The 26,251-nt window shown below is 49.5% G+C and overlaps 1 protein-coding gene across 7 annotated transcripts in view; it reads left to right on the forward strand.

Moving 5' to 3' along the window:
• TUB (TUB bipartite transcription factor) overlaps window positions 1–26,251 on the forward strand; it is a 146,977-nt gene that overhangs the window by 62,642 nt on the left and 58,084 nt on the right. Inside the window, exon 1 of one of the 7 annotated variants that reach the window (XM_043970319.1) lies at window positions 7,252–7,797. The exons of 4 other annotated variants lie outside the window; for them this stretch is intronic. In XM_043970319.1, coding sequence (XP_043826254.1) covers window positions 7,760–7,797 — 38 coding nt within the window. In that variant the 5' untranslated portion in view covers window positions 7,252–7,759. Of the gene's footprint in view, window positions 1–7,251; window positions 7,798–8,130; window positions 8,257–9,489; window positions 9,574–26,251 lie in introns of those variants that run through there. 2 more of the 7 variants (XM_043970322.1, XM_043970318.1) reach the window with 2 other exon arrangements.

Consider the following 26,251-nt stretch of genomic DNA (forward strand, 5'->3'; position numbering starts at 1 on the left):
ACCTGTAGAATGAGTGAGTTGGACTCGATGATTCCTGAGGTCTCTTCCAGTTTTCATTCTGCCCAGACACACATTTGCATTCACACGCCTGAGCCTGCAAGTTAGCTGGGGCGGGGGTGGTTTCTGTTGGGAGGACCACCCCCTAAGCTGCATTAAGGCTGCCTTACCTTTATTTTGGGGGAGGGATGTCAGTTTCCCATTTGCCACGGTTCTTACGGTAGTAAAGGTAATGAATAACTTGGGTCGGCGCATTCTTTTACTGAAACTTGCAATTTGGGATCCCCCACCCCCATTTTGTCAAGCTTCATGGATTTCTGGGAGAGTTGTCGGCAGTATTGAACCAGAGTGAAGGATCTGGGTTTGTTCCTGGTTTATGACTTTAAACCTGAGGCCCCCCCCCACTCCAACTTCTTCTAATCCTCCTGCTGAAAGTCCCCCATGTCATTTCCTTTCAGAAATTATTATGGTACTTTGAACAGGACAAAAACATAAACTTTGTTCAAAGCAATCCTAATAGGCACAAGAACTCGGTAGCAGAGATGGTCAACAGAGCATCTGTGCTCCTCAAATTCCCCTTTGCTCTTTCCTTGTCCCTACTCCCTCAGGAGAGACTTTGAGCATCTCTTTAGCTGATTGAATTACCTCTGGTTCCTGTGGCTGCTGCCAGCCCTAATGCTTGCCGCTTCAAGGTATTAGGCAATTTGGGGGAGGGGGAAGCCGAACCATTTACTAGAATTTGAAGTGAAAAATGGTCTGTTCTCTGTAACAGCCATCCCTGAAATGATAGCCACTCAGACCCTTCATTACAGGCTGTAGCTTGTGGCTATTTTGGAAAGGGCTTCTAGAGGTCAACTCGTCCAACCCCCTGCTTCCAAACACGATGCACTTAAAGCCTTGCTCTGCCTATGTGCCTATGTGTCCTGTTTTCTCCCTAAACTGAGGAGGACTCACAGAATTATAGACTTTGTACCTAGGAGGCCCTTAAGACACATGTGGTATAATCTTCATTTTTTTTTTACAAAGAGAGAAACTGAGTTTCTCCCCCCCACCCCAGAGAAGGGACTTCCTAGAGGTCTCTCAAATAGTAAATAGCAAATCTTCTGACCCTGAATCCAGTTTTCATTTCACCACACCCCCAAGTCTTAAAGCTCTGCAAGAGACAGACTTCACTCCCCTATGGCATCCCCAAGGAAGCAGGAAAGGCTGATTTTGCCTCTTCTCTGGAGCTAGATGATGGTGTCACTTCATTCCAACCAAAAGGTGGAAGAGGAAGGAGGGCTGAGTCCTGTGTAATCAAGCAAACAAGAGCACTATGGGATTTTAGGATGCAAGAGGAGCAGATGGTGTCCAGACGGAAGGGAGGTCTTGGACATTCAGAGACTTGGGGCTGGAAGGGACCATACACTACTTAGTCCAAGCCCTTTATTTTACAGAGGCCCATGACCTGCCCAAGGTCACACAGGTCATTTTGTAGCTAGGGTGCTAGGGATCTTTGTACTGGTCCTTGCAGTTTGGGGACAAAGAGCCATCCTCCTGGTCATGACACATCTGGGATCTTGTGTTCAGTCTTGTGCACATTAAGGAGGGCATTGATAAACTGGAGTGTGTTCAGAGGAGGGGGCCTGGGCTGGCCCTGATCTTGTAAGTATCAGGGGAGGGCACTTAGAGAATAGAAGATTTAAGGAAGACAAGGAGTTGTATGTAGACTTTTAGACCTGGAAGGAACATTCTTTTTGTTTTAAATAAGTTTTTTATTGATATCTTCTGTTTCTTTCATCATCATAGTTATACTAAGTATCTTTCCCCCTCCCCTTCTCCGAGAACCAGCCCACCAAAAAAATTGTATTTTTTTAGAGAGGAAAAAAGATCAGGTTAATTGATGATATATTGGGGGGGGAGCTCCAAAATGTGCAATGTGTCACACCTGTGGACCTCTCACCTCCATGAAGGGGTGAGTTGGGGGATCCCCTCATAGCTCTTGGAGTCTTGCTTAATCCTGATCATTTTGTTACATTCACTTTTGAGTTTCTGGTGTGGGGTTCTTCCCATTTACATTGTCAGTGGGGTGGAACCGGCCTCTAACTTGTAAAGGCTGGATCTGAACAGAGGAGATAGAGACAGGAAAGTCAGGAATCAAAGGGAAGTTTAATTTCAAAGTGAGGAAAATAGCTTGCAAGCAAGGAGGGGCTATAGACATATGTGCTGGGGCCTTTCCCCTAGAGGAGGGACCCAAGGCAGTACATTAATACTTATACTAGTGGCTACTCAGTGAGCTGTAACCCTGACAATGAGGAGGAACAGCAACAATGTGACAAGTTTGATTCATAGCAGGACTTCATGACTGAAACATGGGTACTTTCTGAGCTTGTCCAGTGCTTGTCCAAGCCCAGAGAACATCTGATGCTGGTCAAAGCAATACAATAATTATGTGATTTTTGCCAGAGGGTGAAATCATCCAGAGGGTGGGCACAAAGGATTACTATTTTGCCAAGTTCAGGGCACAGCTTGCCTGCTGGGTCTTAGCTCTGGAAAATTGGTGGGGGGGTCTTCTAATATTTTGTCATCATTGTTGTATTGTTTTCTTGGCCCTGCTTACTTCACTCTTCATCAGTTCATGTAGATCTTCCCATGATTCTCTGTTCATCATACACAACATTTCTTAACAGCACAATATAATTCCATCACATTCATGTACCAAAATATGTTCAGCCATTCCCCAGCTGATAGGCATCTACTTTGCTTCCTATTCTTTGCTACTACAAAAAAAAAGTGCTGCTATAAATATTTGGTGTATGTGGGGACTTTCTTATCAATAGCTGTCAGGGATGCTATGTGTAATTTGTTTTGTGTTTTTTTTCTGGGACACTATTTAAACTCTAATCTAGTCTCCCATTTTTCAGATGGGGCAACTGAGACTCAGAGAGAAATTATTTACACAGCTTGGAAATGTCAGAGCATTCCAGCACTAGAACCCAGATCTTTCAACAATCTTTTCCTTCTACCTTACTGCCTCCCTGTATTTGCTGTCTTTGAATATCTGAAGGGCTGTCAAGTGGAAGACAGATTAGACTTGCTTTGCTTGGCACCTGAGGATAGGATGAAGATCAGTGTCTGGCTAGGGGCAGTGTGGTGGAGTGGGGGTGAGATTAAGAAGATTAAAATCTAGGGGCCAGCCTGATCTGATACTTGAAGTCAGAAAAGCACCCACTGGACTTCATGCAGATATCACCCCCATACAAGGAAGGGGGAGGAGGGAAGGAGAGAGAAGAGAAAGGATAAGAATAATTGTCCTACTTTGCCCTGGGGGAAACTGGGCTGTAGGCTGTCGTCTTCAAATGATTCATCTTAGGTCTACTCACTCTATGCCCTTAGGGACTGCTCTAAACAGCTGACACATTGTCAATCAACAAATATTCATTTAGCCCCTGATCTTTGTTGGGTTGCCAGGGCATCGAGTGAGACAGAGAAAAGATGTCCTTGTTGTCATCGGGGAGATAGGACACACATGCAGAGACAGAATGTTAACCTCACCAGGCAGGCTGCTTTCCCTAAGTGCCCAGGGAGTGGCACGACTAAGTACTATGTGATTTGGAGAAGAGAGATAATTGTGGGCTGGGCTGGGGGAAAGTGGAAGGAGTGAGAGTCAGGGAAGGCTTCCTAGAGGATACCTAGGGTTTGGATAAGTGGAAAGAAAGCGAAATTGGCAAGGCAGCAGTTTCTTGGGTTGGATGTGGGTGGAGAGGAATGAGAGACAGCCCCAGCCCCTGGCCAGTGATGGTAATACTGTATGGGTGTGGGGACTAGTGCAGAGTCCTTGATACGTTTGCAGGGGACTGGTGCGCATCCTACAGTGTGGTGGGAGATTCCATCTTGAGGTAGTAGGGGATTGGTGCTGATTCCATAATAAAGTGTGTATGGTGGAGGGGAGGAGAGCTGTTCTCAGAGCTCCTGGCTTTTTCTAAATCCAACAGCTTTTCTCGTCTCTTCTCCCTGCTCCCATTGTGTCCTAAGCAGGTCAAGGCTGACAACTAAGGCTAGTTAAGTTAGTCCTGGGGAGAGGAAGGCTAGTCACAAGTCAGTTAATAGGGTCAGAGATTCAGAGCTGGAAGGGATCTTAGAGGGCATCGAGTCCAACCCCTTTATTTAATAAACGAAGAAACTGAGTCTTAGGGACAAATTTCGACCAGTCTCGTTACAGCCTGTAAGCATCTTAAGTGGGATTTCAACCCACGTCTCCCTGACTGCCAAGGCCGGCACTTCATCCGCTGTGCCACCAGCCTCCCTAAGCACCACGTTGGCCTGGGGGCTCTCTCAGTAGTGTGGGGTGAGGGAGGGAAGGAAGAAGGGAATCTTGTACAGCCCAGACCCATCACGGAGACTGCTTCCGTTCAAAAAAACCTCATCATGAAATAGGGTCCCTCCTTGGAGAGGAAGAGAGGGCAGTCCTTGTTATCCTCTTTTGCATGGAGAATCTGAGTCCTGGAGAAGGATAATGATTGGCCCAAGGTAACAGGGATTCAACAGGACATATAAGACTAGAGCTCATATTTCCCCGAGTAAACTCCGTGATCTTTCCTTTGGCCAGATTCCACGAGAGTTATAAAGGCTGAGGGTCAAGTCCTATTTCCTTGCACTAATCAGCTTGGGTGACCTTTGACAAATCATTTCCTTTTCTAGGCTTGTTTCTTTGTTGTAAAACTGACTCAGTTGGTCTTGAAGCAGAGACTGGATGAATATTTGTTTGGTATTTTATAGTGGGGATTCCTTTCATGCATGGGGTGGACGAGGTGGCCTCAAAGGTCCTTTGCAATTCTCCAAGTCTGACTTTTTTGGGGGGATTCTGCAATTAGATGATTTTTAAGACCCCTGCCAGTTCTAATGTTCTCTAAGGCTCTTCCTCCTGCCTAATACCCCCCCACCTCGCCCCTCCCCATGGGGATGGGTCTGCTTGGGTGGGGGACATAAGATTTCTAGGAGGAAGGAATCTTAGAGACCAAGATTTCCTAACCAGATTTCAGGGAGTTCATGATCTTGGTTGTGGAGAAATTGTATCTTTATTTTCACCAACCTGTGGTTTTCTTTGTGATCTTAATTTAAGTATTCTATTTTATGCATTAAAATATTATTATGAGGGCAGCTAGGTGGTGCAGTGGATAAAGCACCAGCCCTGGATTCAGGAGGACCTGAGTTCAAATCCGGCCTCAGACACTTAATACTTACTAGCTGTGTGACCCTGGGCAAGCCACTCAACCCCAATTGCCTCACTAAGAAAAAACAAAAACAAAAACAAGAACAATTGATCTAGTCTAACTTCTTTATTTTACGGAGGAGGAGACTGAGGCCTACCAAGGTAGAGTGACTTGCATAAGGGCATCTGGCTAGTAATTGGCAAAGTCAAGATGTGACCCCAAGTCCTGGCAGTCTGGTGCAGTGGAGACGTGCTGGATTGAGTCAGAGGGTCTGGGTGCAAATCCTGACTCCACCACTTAATAGTTAGATATTTTTTTCTTTTGGTGTCTTTCTTTCTTTCTTTCTTTTGTGGGGCAATGAGGGTTAAGTGACTTGCCTAGGGTCACACAGCTACTAAGTGTCAAGTGTCTGAAGCAGGATTTGAACTCAGAACCTCCTGAATCCAAGGCCAGTACTTTATCCACCTTACCACCTAGCTGTCCCCAGTAGTTAGATAATCTTGAATGTCCCTTCTATTTCCAAATATATGACTTTTCTACTTTGTCATCCATCCATCTATCCATCCATCCATCCATCCATCCATCCATCCATCCATCCATCCATCCATCCATCCATCCATCCATCCATTTGACAAGCCTTTATTAAGTAGTTACTGAGTGAAGAGTATTGTATTCTGAGCCAGGGGCTCTGAGGATCATAGATTTAGATCTGGAAGGGACTGAGGATCCATTTGTAACATTTCCTTTACTGCATGGTTCTGCTGCCCTTTGAGAGTCTGGTCAAAACATGGTCCCACTTCCCAAACTCCTAGTCTAAAGGGGAATATGGCACCTCATTTGTATGTCAGTTTCAAGGATGGTGGTCTTTTAGGCAGGAATACTCCCCTCTGTTCTTGCAAATTGCAACCCCTCTCTAGTTCAACATCTGGTCTGAGTTGCTGTGGCTAAAAAGGCTCATCACTTACTTTTCAGTACTCTGGGATTTTTGGTCTCCTTGCTGTTCCTCTAACGAGACACTTCATCTCTAGATATTTTTACTGGCCCGCTTTCCATGCTGGGAATGGTCTCCCTCCTCATCTCCACCTACTGATCCTCCTCAGTGTGAATGCCTTCCCTCTGTTGCTTGTTTCCACGTTATCCTATGTCTTGTTTTCATGGTGTTTCCCTTATTGTACGGTGAGCTCCTTGAAGCCAGGGTTGTTTTTTTGTTTTTGTTTTTTTGTTTTTCCTTTCTTTCTATCCCTAGTGTTAAGCAAGTGCCTGACACATAGTAGGTGTTTAACAGATGTGCTTTGATTGATGACTGATTGGTGTTGAGCCTCTCCGAACTCAGTGAGGCTGGCTGTAGCCCACTATTTGTCACTGGACTTGTAGGCAAAGACCCTTCGGTTTCCTAGGACCTTCCAGGGCCCAGGGTTCACCTCCAGAACTTTGCCTCACTCCCATGCCAAGAATAGGCATCAACATTAGGAGAAAACACACACACACACACACACACACACACACACACACACACAAATAGCAAGACGTAATGTTACAGTTCCGGTTCGAGAAGGGAAGTGACTGGCTCAGGGTCACACAGTTAATGCATGTGGAAGCCAGGACTTGGACCCAGGTTTCCTTACTAGACGTCAGCTTCCTGGGCCAAACCAGATTTTATACTTCGCCCTCATCCTCGCCCCTTTGGGCACTGAATAAATGGGGCTGAGCTAATTTGGTCGAGGGTTTGGACAAGGAGCCTAGGGGGCGGGGGCGCCGCATTGGCACCTTAGGGAGATGAGGAATTACATGGTACCATCCATTTCTTACATCCAAACGTGCAGTGTCCAACAGGGAGCTGCGTGAGCGCTGGAGATGGAGGGGCGGGATTAACTTCAGCCAAGGGGTGCCCGGGGAGTTAGCGTACTCCCTCGCATCCCATCCCCCCATCCTCCCATCTGCCCATCTCCCATCCAGCCAATCACCCCCACCCAACCCCAGCGCCCTGCGGGGAAAGGCGGGGAGGGGCTGCGGCCCGGGGGGGCGGGGGGCGCGTCCTGCGCGAGCGAGCGGGGGCGGGCGCACCGAGCGGCTCGGGGCGGGGCGCGCACACAGACACGGACACACACACACGCACGCACACACAGATACACGCACACACAGACACACAGACACACAGACACACACGCAGCCCGCCCAGACGCCCAGGACCGGCCTCGCGCGCGCCGCCCGGGGACCTCGACCTCCCCAGCGGCAGGGGCCGACAGCGTCCCGCAGCGCCTCCCGCAGCACCCCCCCTCCCCCCCGGCCCATGCGGCCGGAGCTGGGGCCGGAGCCGGAACCGGAGCCGGAGCCGGGGCCGGGGCCGGAGCCGGAGCCGGGGCCCGGGGAGCAGGCGGACGGGCCGCGGCGGAACTGAGCCCGCGCCCTCCCTCGAACTGTCCCCCGGCAGCCCGCCGGCGGACGATGCGGAGGCGGCCCGGGCCGAGCCCCCGGGAGCTGAGCAGGGCGCACGAAGCAGCCCCCCGAGGTCCCGCCGGCCCGGGGCCCCCGCCCCCCCAGCCGCCTGCGGCCCGGCCCCCCCGGGAGACATGACCTCCAAGCACCACTCCGACTGGATCCGCTACAGGTATGGGGCCACCGGCCGTCCCCCCTCCCCACGACCCAACCCTACCCTGTCCTGTCCCCTTCCACGTCTCGGTGTAGGTCTCCTTCTCTGTCCCTGTCCCCTTGCGGCCCGGCCCGGGCACGCGGGACACCGGGGGGTGGGAGGAACACCCTGGCCAGTGGGCAGGGCACTTGGGGAGGAGCTGGGGTTCAGTGGAAAGAGCGGGTTTGGGTTTGCATCTAAGCCCTGGTTCTGCCACTTCATGACCCTGGGTTTCTTTCTCTGCAAGATCAGGGGAGGACTTGGGGATCTTTCAAAGCCCCCTAAGATCGAAATTCTGTGCCCTTTCTCTGGATTGGAGACTGAGGGAACTGATTAGTGAGGAAATTGGGGAACCCCTCCCCCCACTCTGCACCCATGCTTGTGACAATCAGAGGCAAGGGCTCCAACTGAGAGACACACGTACACAGAGAGGTACAGGTAAGCACGCTGCTCACCCATTCACAAACTCCACAGCAGTCACACGAGCTCCGGATGGGGAGTTATTCCACCCCCGCCCCAACATCCACCCGACCCCAGTGGAGAGTCAAGTGCAGGGTCAGATCTAGGCCAGGGACCTGAACTAGGCTTTCTTCCAGGCGGGCAGAACCCTGAGCCATGCACCTGGAGCACCCTTCCATCTCCTGCCTCAGCTATTCCCTCCATTTGGGTCCAGCCCCCACCTTGCTGCTGCTGGGGAGAGGAGCTGATGATCGCCATGTCTCCATGGCAGCCCCCTCTCCTTGGCCTCTCATTGGCTCCCCGTTGCCATGGGCTACAGAGTCTGTCTCCCAGGCCTCTCCTACAGAAGCATGTGCGTCAAAGGTGCTGGACACCGATGAACTGCTTGCTGGAGGGGGTCCCAGGCTCTATTGGTGAGGGAAGACCGGCTGCCAGGGATACTTGCCCCCCAGGGTCCAGGACACAGGGAGCTGTCTGTGACCCTATCCATAGTCCACCATCAGGGAGCAAGGCTGGGGCCAGAATTATGGTACCCCTGGTGCCCTCATATCCAGTATCATGTCTTTACAAAACTTGCTCCTGGGAGAGGCTCTGATGATATTTGCCACTTCTAGACACAAAGCTTTCTAAGGTATTCATGAACAGAGACCAGCTGGAAACACCCAGAGGGTTATTAAATACAGATCTGTCTGCAAACCTCCTTGGGGTGAATTTAAGTGGCTCTGTTCTCTCTCCCCAGGGGCATATGTAGCAGGAACCTTTTCCTCCTGAAGTAGAAGGCTTGTGCCTTTAAGGGACTAATTCTAACTGCAGGCCCCCCCCCCCATGTCCCCCTCCTCAAGCCATCTCAAACCATATAGGACATAGTCACCTTCAGATACATCGGTGGAGATGCTTACAGACTCACATGTCCCATCATTTAGCACGGTCCCACATCTGCTACCTCTTTTGACTACTCTGGCCTGTGATTCTAGACCCTGGCCAAGGAATGTGGCTCTGAATGGGGGGGGGGGGCTGTTCCTACAAGGGAACATTTTGCTTCTGAGAACCCCTTGGATACCAGCCCTCCTGTTGTCCTGGCCTGACAGCTGGGGGTTAGACAGTCACTGAGGAAGCTGGGCCAGGCCTGGAGGGAGGGGGAGGCTTCCTTATCCCTGTCCCCATTCCTTGCCTGTCTGGCCCTCACCCCTCCACCAGAGAAGCAGTCAGGACCAAGGAATGAATGAGTGAGCTCTTCTTGGGCGCCAGCTGCTACTGGGACTCTTGTCAGTTGTGTGGGCCAGTATTCTTCAGTGGGTAGGAGAAATCTTTCTGAGGTGTTTGTGATCGGAAAAAAAATGCTTTCAGTCTTATTTCTTGGGGCTCTGGGTGTGGGTTTGGCATGTCCTGAGTGAAACCATTTTGGGGGGAGGGAGGAATTCCTGAGAAGTCTTTTAATTTGGGGCTGAGGCCCATCTTAAGTCCTGGCTGTGGGTAAACTGAGGCTGGGAGGAAGACTCAAGCTGCTAAAACCTAGCTGCTCTGAGGAATGAGACAACCTTGTCCGTCTGACCCCCAGAATTCAGGGCCCTGTCTGCTGGGAAGCAAAATCTGACCCTGAGAGAAGATGTTCTGAGGAGGGCACCCTCTCATTCCTTTCTCCCTGCACCCTTTTGGGGAAACTAAAAAAAAAAACAAGAGAGGAGCAGAAATGGTGGCGGGCATTCAGAACAAGAGGAAGCCTGTGTGCCCCTCTGTAAGGGAGAAGAAATGTTGTTTCACTTGATCCTGTAGCAAGATAATGCCCCTCAATAATCCAGCATCCCCAGGGTGCTGTACCCCAGAATACCCTGCTGCTGAGACCTCAGTGTGGGCATTTCTGGGCCTTCCAGCTTCCCCAGAGGGTTTCTTTCCTTTCTTCCTCTGATTACCATTGGCTTGGAGAGAAAGTGAGTGTTGAGTCCACACCCTCCACTCTTCTCCCACTCTACCTCACCCCTCCTTTCCAGAGCTAGACATCAGCAAACTCTTTTTCCCTTCATTTAGCAGAGATAAGTCCTGGCTTGAGAGCTTTCCCAGGGAACGAAGGGAGAAAAGACTGTAAAGCAAAACCCATTCAGAAGCTTAAGCTTGCCAAGTTGACAGAGGAGGGATACTCCTCGGCTAATCCCATCTGACCCGGTGGGCAGAGATGTCTTCTTTCTGCTCTTCGGAGCAGGCTCTGGAGCTGTTTCGAGAGCCAGGCATGCCGGCTCCCTTTGGGTGAAGTTGGGACGCCCACCGGCATCCCAGCCTAAGCTCAGCATTGTCTACTGGGCTCCAGGCACCGGGGTCCTTTGTGGGTCTCTCTTTACTGCTCTCACCTGCCCTGACTGCTTACGTTTCCATGGTGAAAGTTCAGGAGACCTCCAGTTTTTAACGCCACATGAGAGGCTGTGTGGTACAAATGGTCAGGTGTCCCTGTCCTCATCTTACAGATGAGGCCTGAAGTCACAGCTAGTCAGTGGCACAGCTGTCTTTCATACTCCCAAGTCCATTGGACCCCACTGGCTCTCAGCATTGTAGTAGAAAACTGGGGGCCTCCTTCTGAACCTCCTACAGAGGCTGGGCTCCAGCCAGCATTCCCTCCATTCACAGAGCTGGAGAGACCAGTGATGGGTCCGCTGCCCCCAGCCACTTGCCCATGTTCGCGTTGTGTTCTCATGCCGAAGATTCATGTCTCTGCCTCCTCCTCTCCTCTCATTTCTTTCCTCTCTTCCTTGCCATCAAGGAGTGGCCCTTCTTAACCGCTCACCTTAAAGCTTGACAATAGCCCAATAACTTGTAAGAACACAGAATTCCCATCTATGGTGGGCTGGGGGGCCGTGAGAAGGGAGGGCAGTGACCAGAGGGATGTCTACTGGGCCTCCTATCTCTTTCTCTCCTTTTGTCTGTGCCCCATGCCTCACCCTGAGTCCAGTGGATAGTTCTGCCACAAGCCTGGGACACCCAGCCCAGAAAGTCCTTCGGGTGGACTGGCTCTTGCTATTTGAATTTCTCAATAGGATGGCGGCTCCTCGTGGGTTGGCACCATGACTATTTTTGTCTTTTTGTTCCCAGTGCCTAGTATGGTCTCTGGCCCATAGTAGGTTCTTCAATGCTTGGTAAATGAAGATGATGGTGATGAATCCTTTTGGTGGAGAGGGGGCGGTGTAGTGAGTAAGGCACTGGATTTGGAGTCAAGAAGACCTCAATTCACGTCCCATCTCAGATACTCGGGGAAGCCATTTAACCTCTGTCTGCCTCAGTTTCCTCCTGTCCAGAATGAGGGTATTGGACTTGATGACCGCTAAGCTCCCTTTCTAAGGGCAGCCCAGTGGCATGGTGGATAGCGAGCTGGGCCTGGAGTCCGGAAGACCTGAATTCAAATATGACCTCAGACAGTTAGTTGCTAGCTGTGTCACCCTGGGCAAATCACTTAACCCCGTTTCCCCCAGTTTCCTCATCTGTAAAATGAACTGGAGGAGGAGATGGTAAACTGCTCCAATGTCTTTGCAAAGAAAACCCCAAATGGGCTCATGAAGAGTTGGGTAGGAATGAAAATGATTCACAACCACAAGGTCCCTTCCCGCTCTAAATCTGATGATGTAATGGTGGTTCTAATTTGGGATGGGGCAGAGACCAGATCTGTGAGACCAGGAACTGCCAAAGAGAAGGTTCTGAGAGCACGGGTTAGTTGACTTTTCAAAGGGACCCCCACTTCTTGGCTACTCCTGTTTCCCCCTGAGACAGACAGACACAACCCCACCATCTTAGCAACATTAATACCGGCATGCCCCCTGGTAGACCCCAGGGATGGGACAGTTAAGGCCAGTGGCAGGAGCCCACAAAGGGGCAGAGGAAGTGCAAAGTTAGAGAAGGCTCAGGATCCCTTCTGGGGCTCATGGAGTGAGGGCTGACGCCGTGCCTGGCCCATTCCAGCATGTGGAAAGGAGACCTCTCTACTGCTTGGATGGGAAAACAGGTGACTTTTTTAGTGGAAATACGAATTTTGGTCTCCTTTCTCCTCCTTTTTGTGAGTGTTTTTCCCAGGTCATTTCGACCTTCTCCCCTTCTGCATCTCTCATTAGCCTTGGCATCTCTGTGACCTCAGGAGCCAGATTTTACTGCCTACAGATGGCTCTTCCAGGGGCACATTCTTTCCTACCATTGGTTCTGCATTGGTGTCTGGCACTCTAGCCTAACTGTGGGTGGCACCTACGTGGACATCCGGAAACCTGAGATTTTGTCTTGATAGCTCTGCTGTTGACTGACTTCCAGAGTGACCTTGGACAAGTCACTGTCTTCTTTGTACCTGTCAAATGAGAGGGTTAGACTAGCTGTTCACAGAGCTGCCCTTCCAGCTCCAGAATTTTCTGATTTAATGAAATTGGGCTCTGCAGCTGGACCTCCAGGGACCAGGGACACCCCCTCCCTGACCCAACTTGGCATACTTATCCCTTCAGACCATCTCTAGCCTCTCCTTCTGTGGTGGGTCCCCAAAGTAAGCTTTCTGAGATCTACTTTTTTTTTTTTTTTTTTTGGCAGGCACTGAGGGTTAAGTGACTTGCCCAAGGTCACACAGCTAGTAAGTGTCAAGTGTCTGAGGCCGGGTTTGAACTCAGGTCCTCCTGAATCCAGAGCCAGTGCTTTATCCACTGTGCCACCTAGATGCCCCCGGGATCTACTTTTAAAGGCACTAAGGATGCTGGGGATCTCCTGGCATGTTCAACCAGTGTGGAATTTTTCCCCCTTATTGAGTGCTAAGCACTGGGGATACAATAAGAGGCAAAAAGACAGTCCCTGCCCTTGGGGAGCTCAATACTTCCACTGCAACCCCATGGATAAAGAGGTTTGGGGTCTTAGGGGGCATAGATCCTAGAACGTTAGAACCCAAAGGGGTCCTTAGGTGTTGTAAAGTCTAACCCTGTAATTTTGTAGGTAGGGAAACTGAGGCCCAGAGAAGGGAGCGGACTTGGTATGGTCACACTCAAGTCATTATTTCTGGTAGAACAGGGCTGGGGTCAGTTTTGGAAAATGGGCTTATGGTGGCAGGGACAGGCTTGCCAGGCCCTGGAAGTGACGCTGGTGCATTGGCACATATCCCTGGAGCTGACTTTCCCATGGCTGAGACTCCCCAGGGGCAGTCTTCCTTCCCTTGGAAAGAGCACCAGACACTGACCACCTGTCCTGTTTTCCTGGGATTTTTCTATCTTGGAACAAGGAACCCCCAGGACAGCATGCCAGGATGCCCAGGCCTAGGTTCTCCTGCCCCAGTGGCTTTGCTCCTTCTGGTGCAAGCCTACGGCTCTGCTGTTTTTAGTGGAATGGGTGGTTTTAAATAAAATCAGTGTTGGGAACGCCGCTGCACAGCAATCTCCCCGGAAAGCCGGCATCTCATCATCCCAGGCCAAAAATACATGTTCGGTCCTTTCCTGGTGAAGCATCTGGGTGTCCGTGGGGGTGGCAGGTGGCCAAGTGAAGGCAGCCGGGCGGGGTTCCCGGAGCAAGCTCTAGGAAATGACCGGCCAGCCTTTATTCCAGTGCCAGGGTCCCCCTTTCTAGGTGGGTGGTGAGCCTGGTCCGTGCAGCATCTCGTTCCTTCCTTGAGGGGTCATCCCCAGGTTCTGTGAGGGTCCTCACTGATGCTCCTGGTTTGGGATGTGGAGCACCTTGCTGACCCCCTCCACCCCTTCCCCAAAGGGTTTCTTTCTTTGCTCAGTTCTACCCCTCCCAGACTTCCTCAGACCCTAAGAGAATGAAAATGTTCTTTCTTTAGGCTTAGCATCAACAACCCTGTCTTCACCTTCCTTAATTCACCTAGGACACAATTGGTGTTTAAAAAAAACCCAAACACCTCCTGAATCTCTCTTCCCTCATCTGTAAGATGGGGACAATCATAATCTCGGTAGCTACTGCGAAGTCCTATTGATTGAGCCTGAGACTGTAGTTTACACGGAGACATAGTGATCTCTGTTTGAACCCAGTCAGAACTCGGTGGTGGTGGCTACTGCTGCTGCTGCTCTGGGTTGGGGCCAGCAGCCTCCTGAATGAATGCAGAGTAAGAGGGCTCCGTTACGGGCCTCTCAGGCTAACCTTGGTCTGTCTGTAGACCTCCAGCCAGCCCTCAATACGATTCGTACCCCCTAACACTAGCCCCTTAGAATGCCCTCATATTTTTTTTTACCCTGTTTCATAGCTGAGTGGGCAGAGGAAAGCGGGGGAGGGAAGCTGGCTTTCTTGAACCTCCCACCAAGGTCCAGCTTGGCAGCATCCTGTACCCCATTAACTCTCAGGCCCAGCTCACAGTGCCAGAGACACTAGAGACTCAGCCTGGGTCCAATGAACACTTTGCACCTGTCGAGCCCAGCTGCCTGATCCAGCTACTTCCCCTGTTCACCAGTTGATGAGTCATCCTCAGGTTGGCAGTGCCCACCGGGGGAGCGGCCCTTTCCTAGAATCCCATTTCACAGCTTTGCAGTATCCCAGAGACTTTAGCTCCAAGTAACAGCAGCCAATTCCCACCCCCAGCGAGAGAAAGGACCCTCTGTTACAGGGGCAGCTGGAAATTTAGAACTGGGCCCAGAGGCTTAGAAAATTCAATCCCTCCTCCCCGCCAACCCCACTCAGTTTTCTTGGGGACTTAGGCTCAGCTACATCAATGCCCTCTCTATTACTGTGGCTGTATAAGAATGAATTTTTGCCCTGGACCTGTCTTTTAATTGGTGCGGAGGACTCCCAGCTCAGGAAGTTCCCTTTACCAATGCAGGTCATTAAAGAAAGGTTAAGTGATGCCCAAGATCACTCAGCCAGTGTGTGGACTTGAACCCAGGTGTTCCCAATTCTGGGGCCATTTCTCCAGTCAATTTGCTATACCATTGCTGCCTTTTATCATCATCGGCAACAGAAGCATCCCAATGTGGTGGATAGAGAGCTGGCCTTGTGGTCACCTCTGATACATCCTAGCTGTGTGACCTTAAGTCACTTAATTTGTTTGTTTATTTCTGTCTTTTTTCTTTCTTTCCCTCTCTTCCTTTTTCCTTTTCTTCTTCTTCTTCTTCTTCCCCTCCCCCTCCCTCTCTCTCTGTCTCTCTCTGTCTCTCTCTCTCTGTCTGTCTGTCTGTCTGTCTGTCTGTCTCTCTCGTTAAATGACTTGTCCAGGTTCACACAGTGTTTGATGCTGGATTTGAACTCAGGTCCTTTATCTACTTCACCACCTAGCTGTCCCTTAGGTCACTTAATTTCATAGGGCATCCAGGTAGCTCTCTAATACCACAGATTTCTGGGAGTTTCCTCTATAGTGGAACCACAGGTCCCAACTTTGTCCCTATCCCATCATAATTCTCCGAGGCCTTCAGGTTTACAAAGTGCTTTTCTTACCACCATCTTGTAAACCATAGTAGCCAGCCCCAGCTTATGGATGGGGGTCCTGGAGTTCAATGAGCTAAAATGAGCTGCCCCAAGGCCACACCGAGCTAAGGATCAGAGCCAGGCACTTGGATTTGTGTCTTTTTTTCTCTAAGGTCGGTGCTGCTCCCCAACATAAGAAGGAGCAGGGCCTTTCTTCTGCCTAAGAGGATGGAAACGTCGCAGCAGGGGATTTCTGGAGCCTTGGACCAGAGGACTCCAAGGTCCTCGCAAGCTCTGAATTCCTACGATCCATGGAAAATGTGCTGGTCCCCTGGAATTCCTGATCTCCAGGCCTGCCCTCTTTGGGAAACTGGGGTCTGGCGGCCTCCAAGACAGTCTCTGGCTTATCAGTATATGCCAACCACTGCTGGGATTTCTTGGGAGGGCAGGCCAGAGGTCTAGAGAGAGTTAAGTCTAATACCATTGGTTCTTGGGTATTTGAACCTTTTGGGGTAAGTGTAATAACCGACATGTATCTCATACTTTGTGGTTTAAGATCCTGTTCCCTCAGATATCCCCTCCTCCAACTGAGTTAAAGAGACTGGGATGATTTATCTAGGCCAGACTACTCACATTTCAAACTAATGAACTTCTGAGCTGAGGTCCTAGAAGTACCTGACCACCATATTGCTTTGGGAGAAGGCTTCTGTGGGACTGGGCCTTATCTTCACTGAAATCCAGCATTCTGGCCCTTCAGAGCTGTTCCCCTTCTTCTACCCCCCCCACTCTGGGTGACCCCACTTAGGGCTTTTTTTTTTTTTTTTAGTGAGGCAATTGGGGTTAAGTGACTTGCCCAGGGTCACACAGCTAGTAAGTGTTAAGTGTCTGAGGCTGGATTTGAACTCAGGTACTCCTGATTCCAGGGCCAGTGCTCTATCCACTGTGCCACCTAGCTGCCCCCAGGGCTTTCTTAACAAAGGTACTGGAATAGTTTGCCATTTCCTTCTGCTCATTTTACAGATGAGGAAATCGAGGCAGACAGGGTTAAGTAACTTGCCCAGGGTCAAGCAGCTATAGGTATCTGAAGCTGGATCTGAACTCCAAGCCTATCCACTTTGCTACCTAGCTGCCCTGCCTTTACTTCCACCCCTAACAAATATTGGTGGGCCTGGCTGGTACTGACTAGGTCCAGTGAAACATTTAGCATGTGTCCTGTCCTGCTGATCTTTCTACCCACTTCCCTGTGATCAGTAGGATGTCATTTCCCCCTTCACCAAGCTCCTTACAGTCTTACTGTACCCCTTGTACATGATACAGTCAATAATAATCACATACAATCCTCATTCACAGGAAGGGAGGGATTCTTTTATAGTCATGGGCAGTTTCAGTAAACAAGTCGGAGCATTAGCCCAATAGCTCTGTAAGCCGGTAGCCCTTGCAGCTTCCAAATGCAAACGTGTATCTCCTCTGCAGATGTCAGCCTTTCTTGCTTGGTTTTTTTTAGCAGTTGTTCTAGAGGATGGACATGGAGACTCCTGGCTGGCCGTGGGGTACTCAGGGCTCAGCCTTTTCCTTGGGATGAGGGTGGATCTGATAGTGATGTGATGCTGGGAACATTCTCAGCTCCCCAGGCTTCTGGACCAACCAGCCCTTCCGGCGTCTCAGGCAGACGTAGGCACTGCTTATAAGGGTTAACCAAAACATACTCAGGCCTGAGAGTCCTCAGGTTTCATCCAGGGCAGCAGAAAAGTGGGGGGCAGCCTGGGGGAGCTTGCTGCTCACAGCTACACCACAAACAATGCCAGTAAGGGTGTTCTGTAACAGGGGACTTCCTGAGGAGGGGCCCAGGGCAGCCAAGGTCTGGGTCAGCACCTCCATCTCACTTTTGTTTGTGGCTACCCCACATCTGAAATACACTGCCCAGGCCTGCACCTTCAGCTTCACGGACTCCTCAGCTTTCTCAAGTCCAGCTCTTGCGTGATCATGATTGTGCCCTCCCCACTCCAGCTATTTGTATTCTTTCCTGCTTGAAGTTACTTGGTCTAACTTTTCATCTGCTTGTCAGTAGGTGCTGTTGTAGCCACCCAGGAGATGGTAGCACCTTATGGGCAGAGACTTTTGCCTGGCCCATGAACGCTTGTTGAGACGGTTGGATACAGCCTCCTTTCTTCCTGGGGACCATGGACAGTACTTTCTTTGCAGCCTGTTGGGTTTTAGAGCTGTGGGTGTTTGTCTCCCTGAACTGTGACCTCCAGGAAGGCAGAGAGAAACGGGGTCTTATCTAAACTTTTGTGTCCCCCCAGGGCCTAGCACGGTACTCTGCTTACAGTAGGGCATTTCATAAAGCTTGATTGATTAAGTCAAGGAAGCCGGCAGGCCTGTGGGAAACCGGGTCAGGCAGAAGTCAGTGGGATGCCCAAATTGGACAGCTGGTAAGCTTAGCTAGGCATCTGGATAGCAAGGGCTCAGGCGGGTTGGACACTGGTAGTACCTTGCAGGGGCAGGCATCTCTCTGGTAACCTAGTGGCTACATCCTTTTAAAGATGGATTGGCCTTTGGGACTCAGTACCTGACACTTGACACTGTAATGCATGACCTTCTCTATCCCCGCATTGCCCAAAGGTAAGTGTATGAACTTGGAAATGCCTGAAAGATACGAGAGTCCTGGGTCCAGTCAGGGTTCCTCCCCTTCTTGGGCTTGGCAGGGGTGGTGGTGGTGGTGGTCACAGCCTGAAGCCTGAGGTTGCTCTATCAGCAATAACTGTCCTTGGTGCTGGCATAATTAGAAAAGCCATTGCCTTTGGAAGGTGTGGGTGGCGACCTGCTAATGTGGAAAGATAGAAAAAATCTGTGGAGAGGAAGGTAGGGAGAGCCTTTGGGGAGTGTGGGGAAGTGGGGGGAGGCAGGGGAAGGCAGAGCTTCTGGCTCTGTTGCCCCACTATGTATGTTGTTATTCCTGGGGCTTTGTTGTTCCCAGGGTGTGCTCTGGTTTACCTGGGGCATGCTGCAGTTCACCGTGACATGCCTTGATTTACCTGGTCACAACGGGGTGTGCTGTAGCTCTCTCAGGAGCTGCTGTTCTTCTTCTAGGAAACATCATCCTCCACTAGAGATATGCTGTTCTTTTTTCCTTTTCCTCCCAATTTTGCTATTCCTCCTTTTTCTCCGCCCAGAGACCCAGGGTTGTTCCTTGTGTTTTGTGGTTTGGTGGGTGGCTGAGGTAGGTCCGAGGTGTGAGTGGGAGAGTGGGGGTGGGGCTGGCTCTCCAGTTTATCCTTCTGACCCCCTGTCCCCCCCTCACACTGACCCAGCTGGTCACTGACCAACGAATTACAGAGGGGAGGGATCTTAGAGGTCACTTAGTCTAATCCCCTCATTTCATAGATAAGGAAACTGAGTTTCAGAGGCTTGTTCTAGCTCTCTAAGCTTGTTTGTTTTTAAATTAAGCTCTTCCTTTGAGGTCAGGTGCATTTCTGCGCCCTGAGAGGCTAAAACAACGCCTGTCCTCAGGGAGCTTGCGTTCTCAGGGGCAGCTTGTAAGTGAGGGGGCCACTCTGGCCTCAGTGCTTCAGATGGTGGCCCTACATCCCCACTCCTAACCCAGTTATCTGGAACAGGGGAGCTGCTGACCTTCTAAGGAAAACCTGTCAGTTGGGGGCTAGAGACTATAGACTGAAAGTCTGGCCTGGCCACAGCCCAGTTTCCTTTTTCCTTTCTTTCCTTTCTTCTGCCTCCCCCGCTCCCTGCCTTCCACAGTGTGGTACAGAGAGTGCTAGGAGCCTCCCTGGCTGGTCGCTCCCCAGCTCACCCACTCTGAAGAAATGTCCCGTGTTCCCTTCTGGCCTAGGGATGGAGAAATGGATTCACTCTCAGTTTGGAGAGCTCTGAGCTTCTGGGCCTGTGAAATCCCATTAAGGCTGGAAGTGAGGAGCCTGGACTGGGGTTTAGGAAGCCCGAGTGTTTCGCCTTGGACGTGGGGTTCACCAAGCTCTTGCACATCCCCCAGAGGAGTTGTTTTTAAATGAATTCTTAGGAATGGAAGAATGAGCAAGAGCTGCCAAAGGTGGGGTGGAGGTTGGGAGGAGGGAGTAAGCAGGCTTTTGGGGGAGAGGGGGGAAGGGGGAGAGAGAGAGAGAGAGAGAGAGAAGGGAAGGAAGGGGGGAAGGAAGAGAGCCAGCGAGAGGAAAAGGGGAGGGGCAGATCGAGGGGAAGGGAGAAGGAAGGGGGGGGGGAGAGAGACACAGAAAAGGAAGGAGGGAGAAAATGAAAGAGAAAGGGGGGGAGACAGAAAGAGAGCCAGAGAGAGGCAAGGGGGGGAGAGGGAGGGAAAAGGGGGGCAGAGAGAGAGAGAGGTGGGAGAGAGGGAGGGGAGGAGAGAGGCAGAGAAATAGAAAAGGAGGGAGGGAGAAAATAAGGGGGGGGGGAGAGAGATACTGACAGACAAAGAGAGAAGATAGGCACACACAAACCTTAGCACATCTGCACCTGCCCTCTTCCCTTGAAGGCAGTGTTCAAGTAGAAGCTTTGATCTGTTGGTTAATGAGGTGGATTCTACTTTCACATGTAGATCAAGGAGAGGCAGGAAAGGATCCTGCTACCTCAGAGCCAGAAGGGACCTTCGAGACTCTCTCTTCTAGTTCAAGACCCATGTGCCCCCCTCCCCCAGTGAGGGCAGGGACCCTCTCTAAAACGTCCTTGACGGGTCTTCTCCAAGCTCCTCCTAGAGCATCTTTAGGCACAGGGAGCTCACTTCCTCACCAGAGTCCAGTTCCATTTTTTGGACACCTCTCATTGGTTCTGCCCCTTTCATATGAATGTATCTTATTTCATTTGAACAATCCCATGGAGTAAGTGCTGTTTTCACACCCTTTTTACAGATTGTAGAAACTTCAGCTGAGATACCGTATGCAGAGTGCTTTGCAGACCTTGATGCACTCTATCAATGTTAGCTCTTATTAAATGACTCAATCACATGGCTACTCAGGGTCAAAGCAGTGTGCAGCCTTGGGTCTTCCTGATGCCCGATCTGGCACTGTATCCTTGATGCCATCTAGCTACCTCATTAACAACAACTTTAGTATAACTCCCATTTATAGAGTGCTTTAAGGTTTACAAAGTGCCTTATTCAGAGAGGATGCGGCCTATATGACCTGGGCTTAGGTAACCTGGGTTTATGGCTCAGTTCTGCCCCCTTATGAGCCTTGACCTTGGGTTGAGTCACTTCCCCTCTCCAAGGGTCAGTTTCCTTCCCTGTCAAATAGGGCTGATATAGCCACCCATGGCATAGGGCTGTTGCCACAATAGCATTTTGTAAATTGTAAATGTGGAATCCCATTGTATTTGTCCTAAATCCGCCTTGTTGGAACCTTTCCTTCATCCATTGTGCCTCCTCCACCACCATCCACACGTCATGCCTAGCTAGCTCTGCCCTCTGGGGCCTTTCTCTGTCTCACAGCAATGCGGCTATTTAATATGACTTTCATATCTGTTCCCATCTGTTCTTTTAGCCAGGGCCTTCTCTCTGGGTCTGTCGAGTGAGGGCTGAGATGATACCAGCATCATGGGAAGCAGTTTTGTGACAATCTGCCCTGGACCCTTGAGCACAGATCGGGTAGCGGGGCTGTGCCGCCTTGGCATGAGTGGGGTGGTGCAGACGGTCTGTCGGTCTACTCAGTGACGTGAAACGGCCCAGTGGAAGCTGACAGGGTAGCTGAGAGCCCGGGCAGTGGGAGCTGTGATTCTGGCTAATTAAGCCAGATGAGATGTCACCGGTCAGAGCAACATGGCTTGATGAAGTCTAGGACCCAGGTAGCAAACTGACCCTGTGTCGTGGGCAATGGATTTAGAGCTTCCTTTATCCAGCAGGGAGGGAAAGAGCCAGCTAAGATTTCCCGTCACCTGGGGACATTGCCATTTTGTGACAGTCTGTTCCTGTGAAGACTAAGCCCTTTCTTGTCCTGCATGTATTTGGGTGCTTTTTGGCTCTAGACGGGGCCTGTCTTTCGTCATTTGTAGGGCAAATGTCAATCTAGAATGGTCAGACCAGACGCCAAGAAAAGGATGGAAAAGACTTTAAATGGATGAAAAGAAAGTCATTCCCAGGGGTGTTCGGGGAAAAGAAAGAGTAAAAACATTTTCCCTTACACTAACGTTTTCAAAGTGCTCTCTGATTTCCAGTAGTAATAGTTTATGTTCCTTTATAATTTATAAGGCATTTTCTCCACAACAGTCCTGTAAGGCAATCCAGGCAGGGATTATCTCCATTTTACAGAGGAAGAAACTGAGGCTCAGTGGGGGAAAATGACTTTAGGTCATTCAGTCAGTCAAGGGCAGAATGAAGACAATAAAATTATATATGTTATATATGTGTGTATATATATGCACATAAGTACATCTATATGCCTCCCTACTTCTCCACCTCTCCTTCCTTCCTTCCTTTGTTCTTTCTTTTGTTCATTCATTTTTTCTTGTCTCCAGAGCTCCTTCTTCACAATAATCCAATGAGATAGGGATTTCAAATATCTTTATCCTAATTTTACAAACGAGGAAGCAGGTACAGACAATTAAAGTCACATACCTGGTAAATATATTAATACGTATCAGAGCTGGGGTTTGAATTCAAGTCTTGCTAGACTTCAGATCCATCACTCTGCATCACCTCTCTTTTATCTCTCCAGGGTGAGAACCCCGGTCTTCTGAGTCCTAGGCTGGTGGTGGCTCGTTCCACTGTACCTCACTGTCTCGATGCCATTGGGGTACCCAAGAACCAAGATCTGGTGCCATGATCACATCCAGACTTTATATGAGATGAGATTTCCAGAGCTCAGATTCCTTGCATCTATTGTTTCATCTCGGTGCTTGGCCATTTGACCTTGGCCTTTGAAATTTTATTTGAATGCCATTTAAAATAAAACACAGCTCTCTCTTAAGCAACCATTTGTTTGTAATGGGAACCATGCACTCTGCAGGGAGCTCCGTGGATAACACTGTGGCTTGGGCTCCCAGCCTCCCTCCCCCTTTCCCCCTGGGGATGTGCAGCAGGCCAGGACCTGTGTTCGATTCAATTATGCCAAACTTATGAAGAGGCAAAATGAATTAGCCCCCTTGCTGCCTCAGGCTGCGGCTGTGCCCACACACAGCCTGATGTGCTGTTGGGAGGGGAGCTTTCAGCCCTGGTGTCTGTGGCGAGGGGGAGGAGCAGGGAGGGAGTGGGGGGGCATGCTTCTTTGACTTGGAGGCTGTCTTGAGTCATGTACTAATGCATCCTGGGAGGGAAGGGGCTACTTCTGTGGGGAATTCAATTCAGCATCTCTAACCCAGGCCAGGGGGGTGGTGTCCTCTCCTGGGTTTAAAGTCGTCCAGAGAAGGATAGAGACGCTTGTCATTTAGTAACCATTCCAGGTTCACTCACCTGTGCTGCCGGTGACATTCTCTGTCCCTAGCTTGAGCCAAAGTCTGACAGCCTGGAACTCAGAGGATGAGTCCTCAAACAATGTGTTACAGCCGAGGGCCCTAAGAGGGCATTTAGTACCCCCCCTTCCACTGTAGAGAGGAGGAAGCCCAGAGCGATGTGTCTCAGCTGAAGTCATGTAGTGAATTAGCAGTGGAGCTCGTGATATAGTGCAGGTGCCTGGACTCCCTTTCCAGGGCTCTTTCCATCAGCCACGTGGAGCCTAGAGGTCATTCTTTAGCATAGCCTTGTGATACCCCTTGGGAAGCGGGGTGAGAGTGGGAAAGAATTGGGAGTCCAGGGACCTGAGTTGAAATTTCAGTCCTTCTGCGTCTTACCTGTGTGGCCATTTATCCCCTCTCACCCCCAGTTCTCTCATCAGTAAAATGAAGGAGTTGGAGTAAATGAGCTCTAAAGCCCCTTCTGTCTTTTAAAAAAAATTTTTTTTTGGTGAGGCAGTTGAGGTTAAGTGACTTGCCCAGGGTCACACAGCTAGTAATTGTTAAGTGTCTGAGGCCTGATTTGAACTCAGGTCCTCCTGAATCCAGGGCCGGTGCTCTATCCACTGTGCCACCTAGCTGCTCCAAGCCCCTTCTATCTTTAAACCCATGATTCTAATGAAGGATGTTCAGTTTCCCAGCCAGCTGAGAATGAATAAGTGATATCTTCCAGCCACACCTGCACCTGCTTCCTGTTGTAAATTATTGCTTACCCTGGGTGACCAGATGAAAGCTTTTCTCCAAGAGGATAGAACCTGTGGCCGGTGAACAGAACCCTGGGAAGGTACCCTTTGCTATGGGGCTTTATAGAGAACTGCTGTCTTGGACCATGTTCTCTCTGAGCAGATGCCTTGTCATGGACAGGCCTTGTGCCTTTGAGTTGGGGCGGGAGCCGCTCAGTCTCTGCTCATGTTTCTATAGCTCCTCAGCCTGTTGCTCCTTTGTCTGGTTCCAGATGCCAGGCTGGGTTACGGTAAGGGGGAAGTCTGGTGTTCTGCCATTGGTTGGGTATTCCTCTTTTTCTTTTTTCTGGGAGGTAGAGGGGAGGTATATTTGCTAGGGGCCTCACTTGTCTCAGCTCCTTTTTGAAGATGACTAAGAAACTGGTTTATGAAATGGAAATGAGAAATTGACCACATTATAAAAATAGCAGGGGGCAGCTAGGTGGCTCAGTGGATAGAGCACTGGCCCTGGAGTCAGGAGGACCTGAGTTCAAATTCGGCCTCAGACACTTGACACTTGCTAGCTGTGTGACCCTGGGCAAGTCACTTAACCCCAATTGCCTCACTAAAAAACAAATAGCAGTACTCCCCTAAAGAGAACTCCAGGTTGACATTTATACATTAAAATCACCACTCTGGGGGCAGCTAGATGGCACAGTGGTAAAGCACCGGCCCTGGATTCAGGAGTACCTGAGTTCAAATCTGGCCTCAGACACTTGACACTTACTAGCTGTGTGACCCTGGGCAAGTCACTTAACCCTCATTGCCCTGCAAAAACCAAAACAAAACAAAACAAAAATCACCACTCTGTCAGTGAGCCTCCAATCTACCTATTTGACAAAAATCTCTTCTGGTCACCTCCTGACCTGGAGCCTTCCTGATGGTCAAAGAGGATATTGTAATATTCCTACTATAGGTGAGTGATTTTCTAAAAGTCCAGAGATAAATAGGGCCTGAGACTCTAAAAGGAAAGAATATTAAAGAAGGATGGGAGGCTTCCAACAATTCATTAACAATTACCAATGAATAATTAATTCATTTAAATGAAGTAACAATTCAGTTAAGATTGGGGGAAAAAAGGAGGAAGAGTTTGGAAAGATTGATGTGGTTGCATAAGGAACTCTCTGATATTTGAAGACAAGAAAAGAGAAGAAACAAAAAAAGAAACAGGGGGCAGATTACTAAGGAAGAAGACAAGGAGTAGGTCATATTATAATCATGTCAGGAATCCTTTTTTTAATGGGTCAGTGAGGGTTAAGTGACTTGCCCAGGGTCACACAGCTAGCAAGTGTCAAGTGTCTGAGGCCGAATTTGAACTCAGGTTCTCCTGAATCCAGGGCCAGTGCTCTATCCACTGCGCCACCTAGCTGTCCCCTAGGAATTCTTAAAGGCAGGGTGATCTGAGGTTTGGGGAACCATTAGTTATTGCTAGTGGCAACTGCAAGGACATTTTGGGCTGTATTTAGGGCCAGAATGATGTAATAGAAAAGAGAGACTTTCTGCTTAGGGGACATAGAACAATACTGAAGGACAACCAAGAGAAAACATCTTACTACCTTTAATTTTGCCTCCATTTTCTCTAAGAAAAGTGATCTTCCTACTGGGGAAAGGGTTGGAAAAAATTGGTAAATGAAATTGAAATCCATCATAGTTTATAGAGTGAAAGTCTCCAGGCTTCACGAATGACCTTCCAGGGTACTGAAAGAACCTGCAGATGTGATTATTGAGCCTCTATTAGGGATCTTTAAGGAACTGTGGGAAAACAGTGGTGCCACAGAACTGGATATGGGCAAAGTTTTACTGACTTTCAAAAAGGAGGAGGTAGATTCTACAAACTCTAAAGACCAATGAATTTGACCTCAGGGAAAATTCTAGAACAGATTATTAAATGAATGATTTGTAAGCACTTCAGAAGGGGAATTGGTAATCATTGAGAACCATCCTGGGTTGACCAAGAATTACTTTCTACTTGAACAATTGCATTTGCTTCTTTGTGATTTATCTGCTTCTCTGGCAGATTATCTTTCTTAGACATAGCTGTAATCATGTCACTCCTCTGTTCAAAATTCTTAGATGGCTATTTATTGCCTACTGAATAAAGCCCTGGCTCTTATCTTGACATTCATGGCTCTCCATAATCTGACTCCAGCCTACCTATTTGACAAAAATCATTCATGATATCCTTGTGGCCAAGATGGAAGGATGTGAACTCTAGGAAAGTACATTTAGTTTTGGAATTGGTTAAATGACAGAGTGACAATTTTAATGAATACGTTTCAACTTGGAGTTGTGTTTAGGGACGTACTATAAGACTGTTTTTGGTGTTCATTGTTTTTATTATCACTTAGAGGATCTTAAACAAACCTCTTAGAGGTCCATGGATAGATTTCAGGGGTTTATGAACTTGGATGGGAAAAAATTCCCATTGTTGTCACTGACTTCTAACTGAAATTTTG

This window comes from Dromiciops gliroides, chromosome 6 (assembly GCF_019393635.1).
Source record: "Dromiciops gliroides isolate mDroGli1 chromosome 6, mDroGli1.pri, whole genome shotgun sequence".
Taxonomy (NCBI): Eukaryota; Metazoa; Chordata; class Mammalia; order Microbiotheria; family Microbiotheriidae; genus Dromiciops; species Dromiciops gliroides.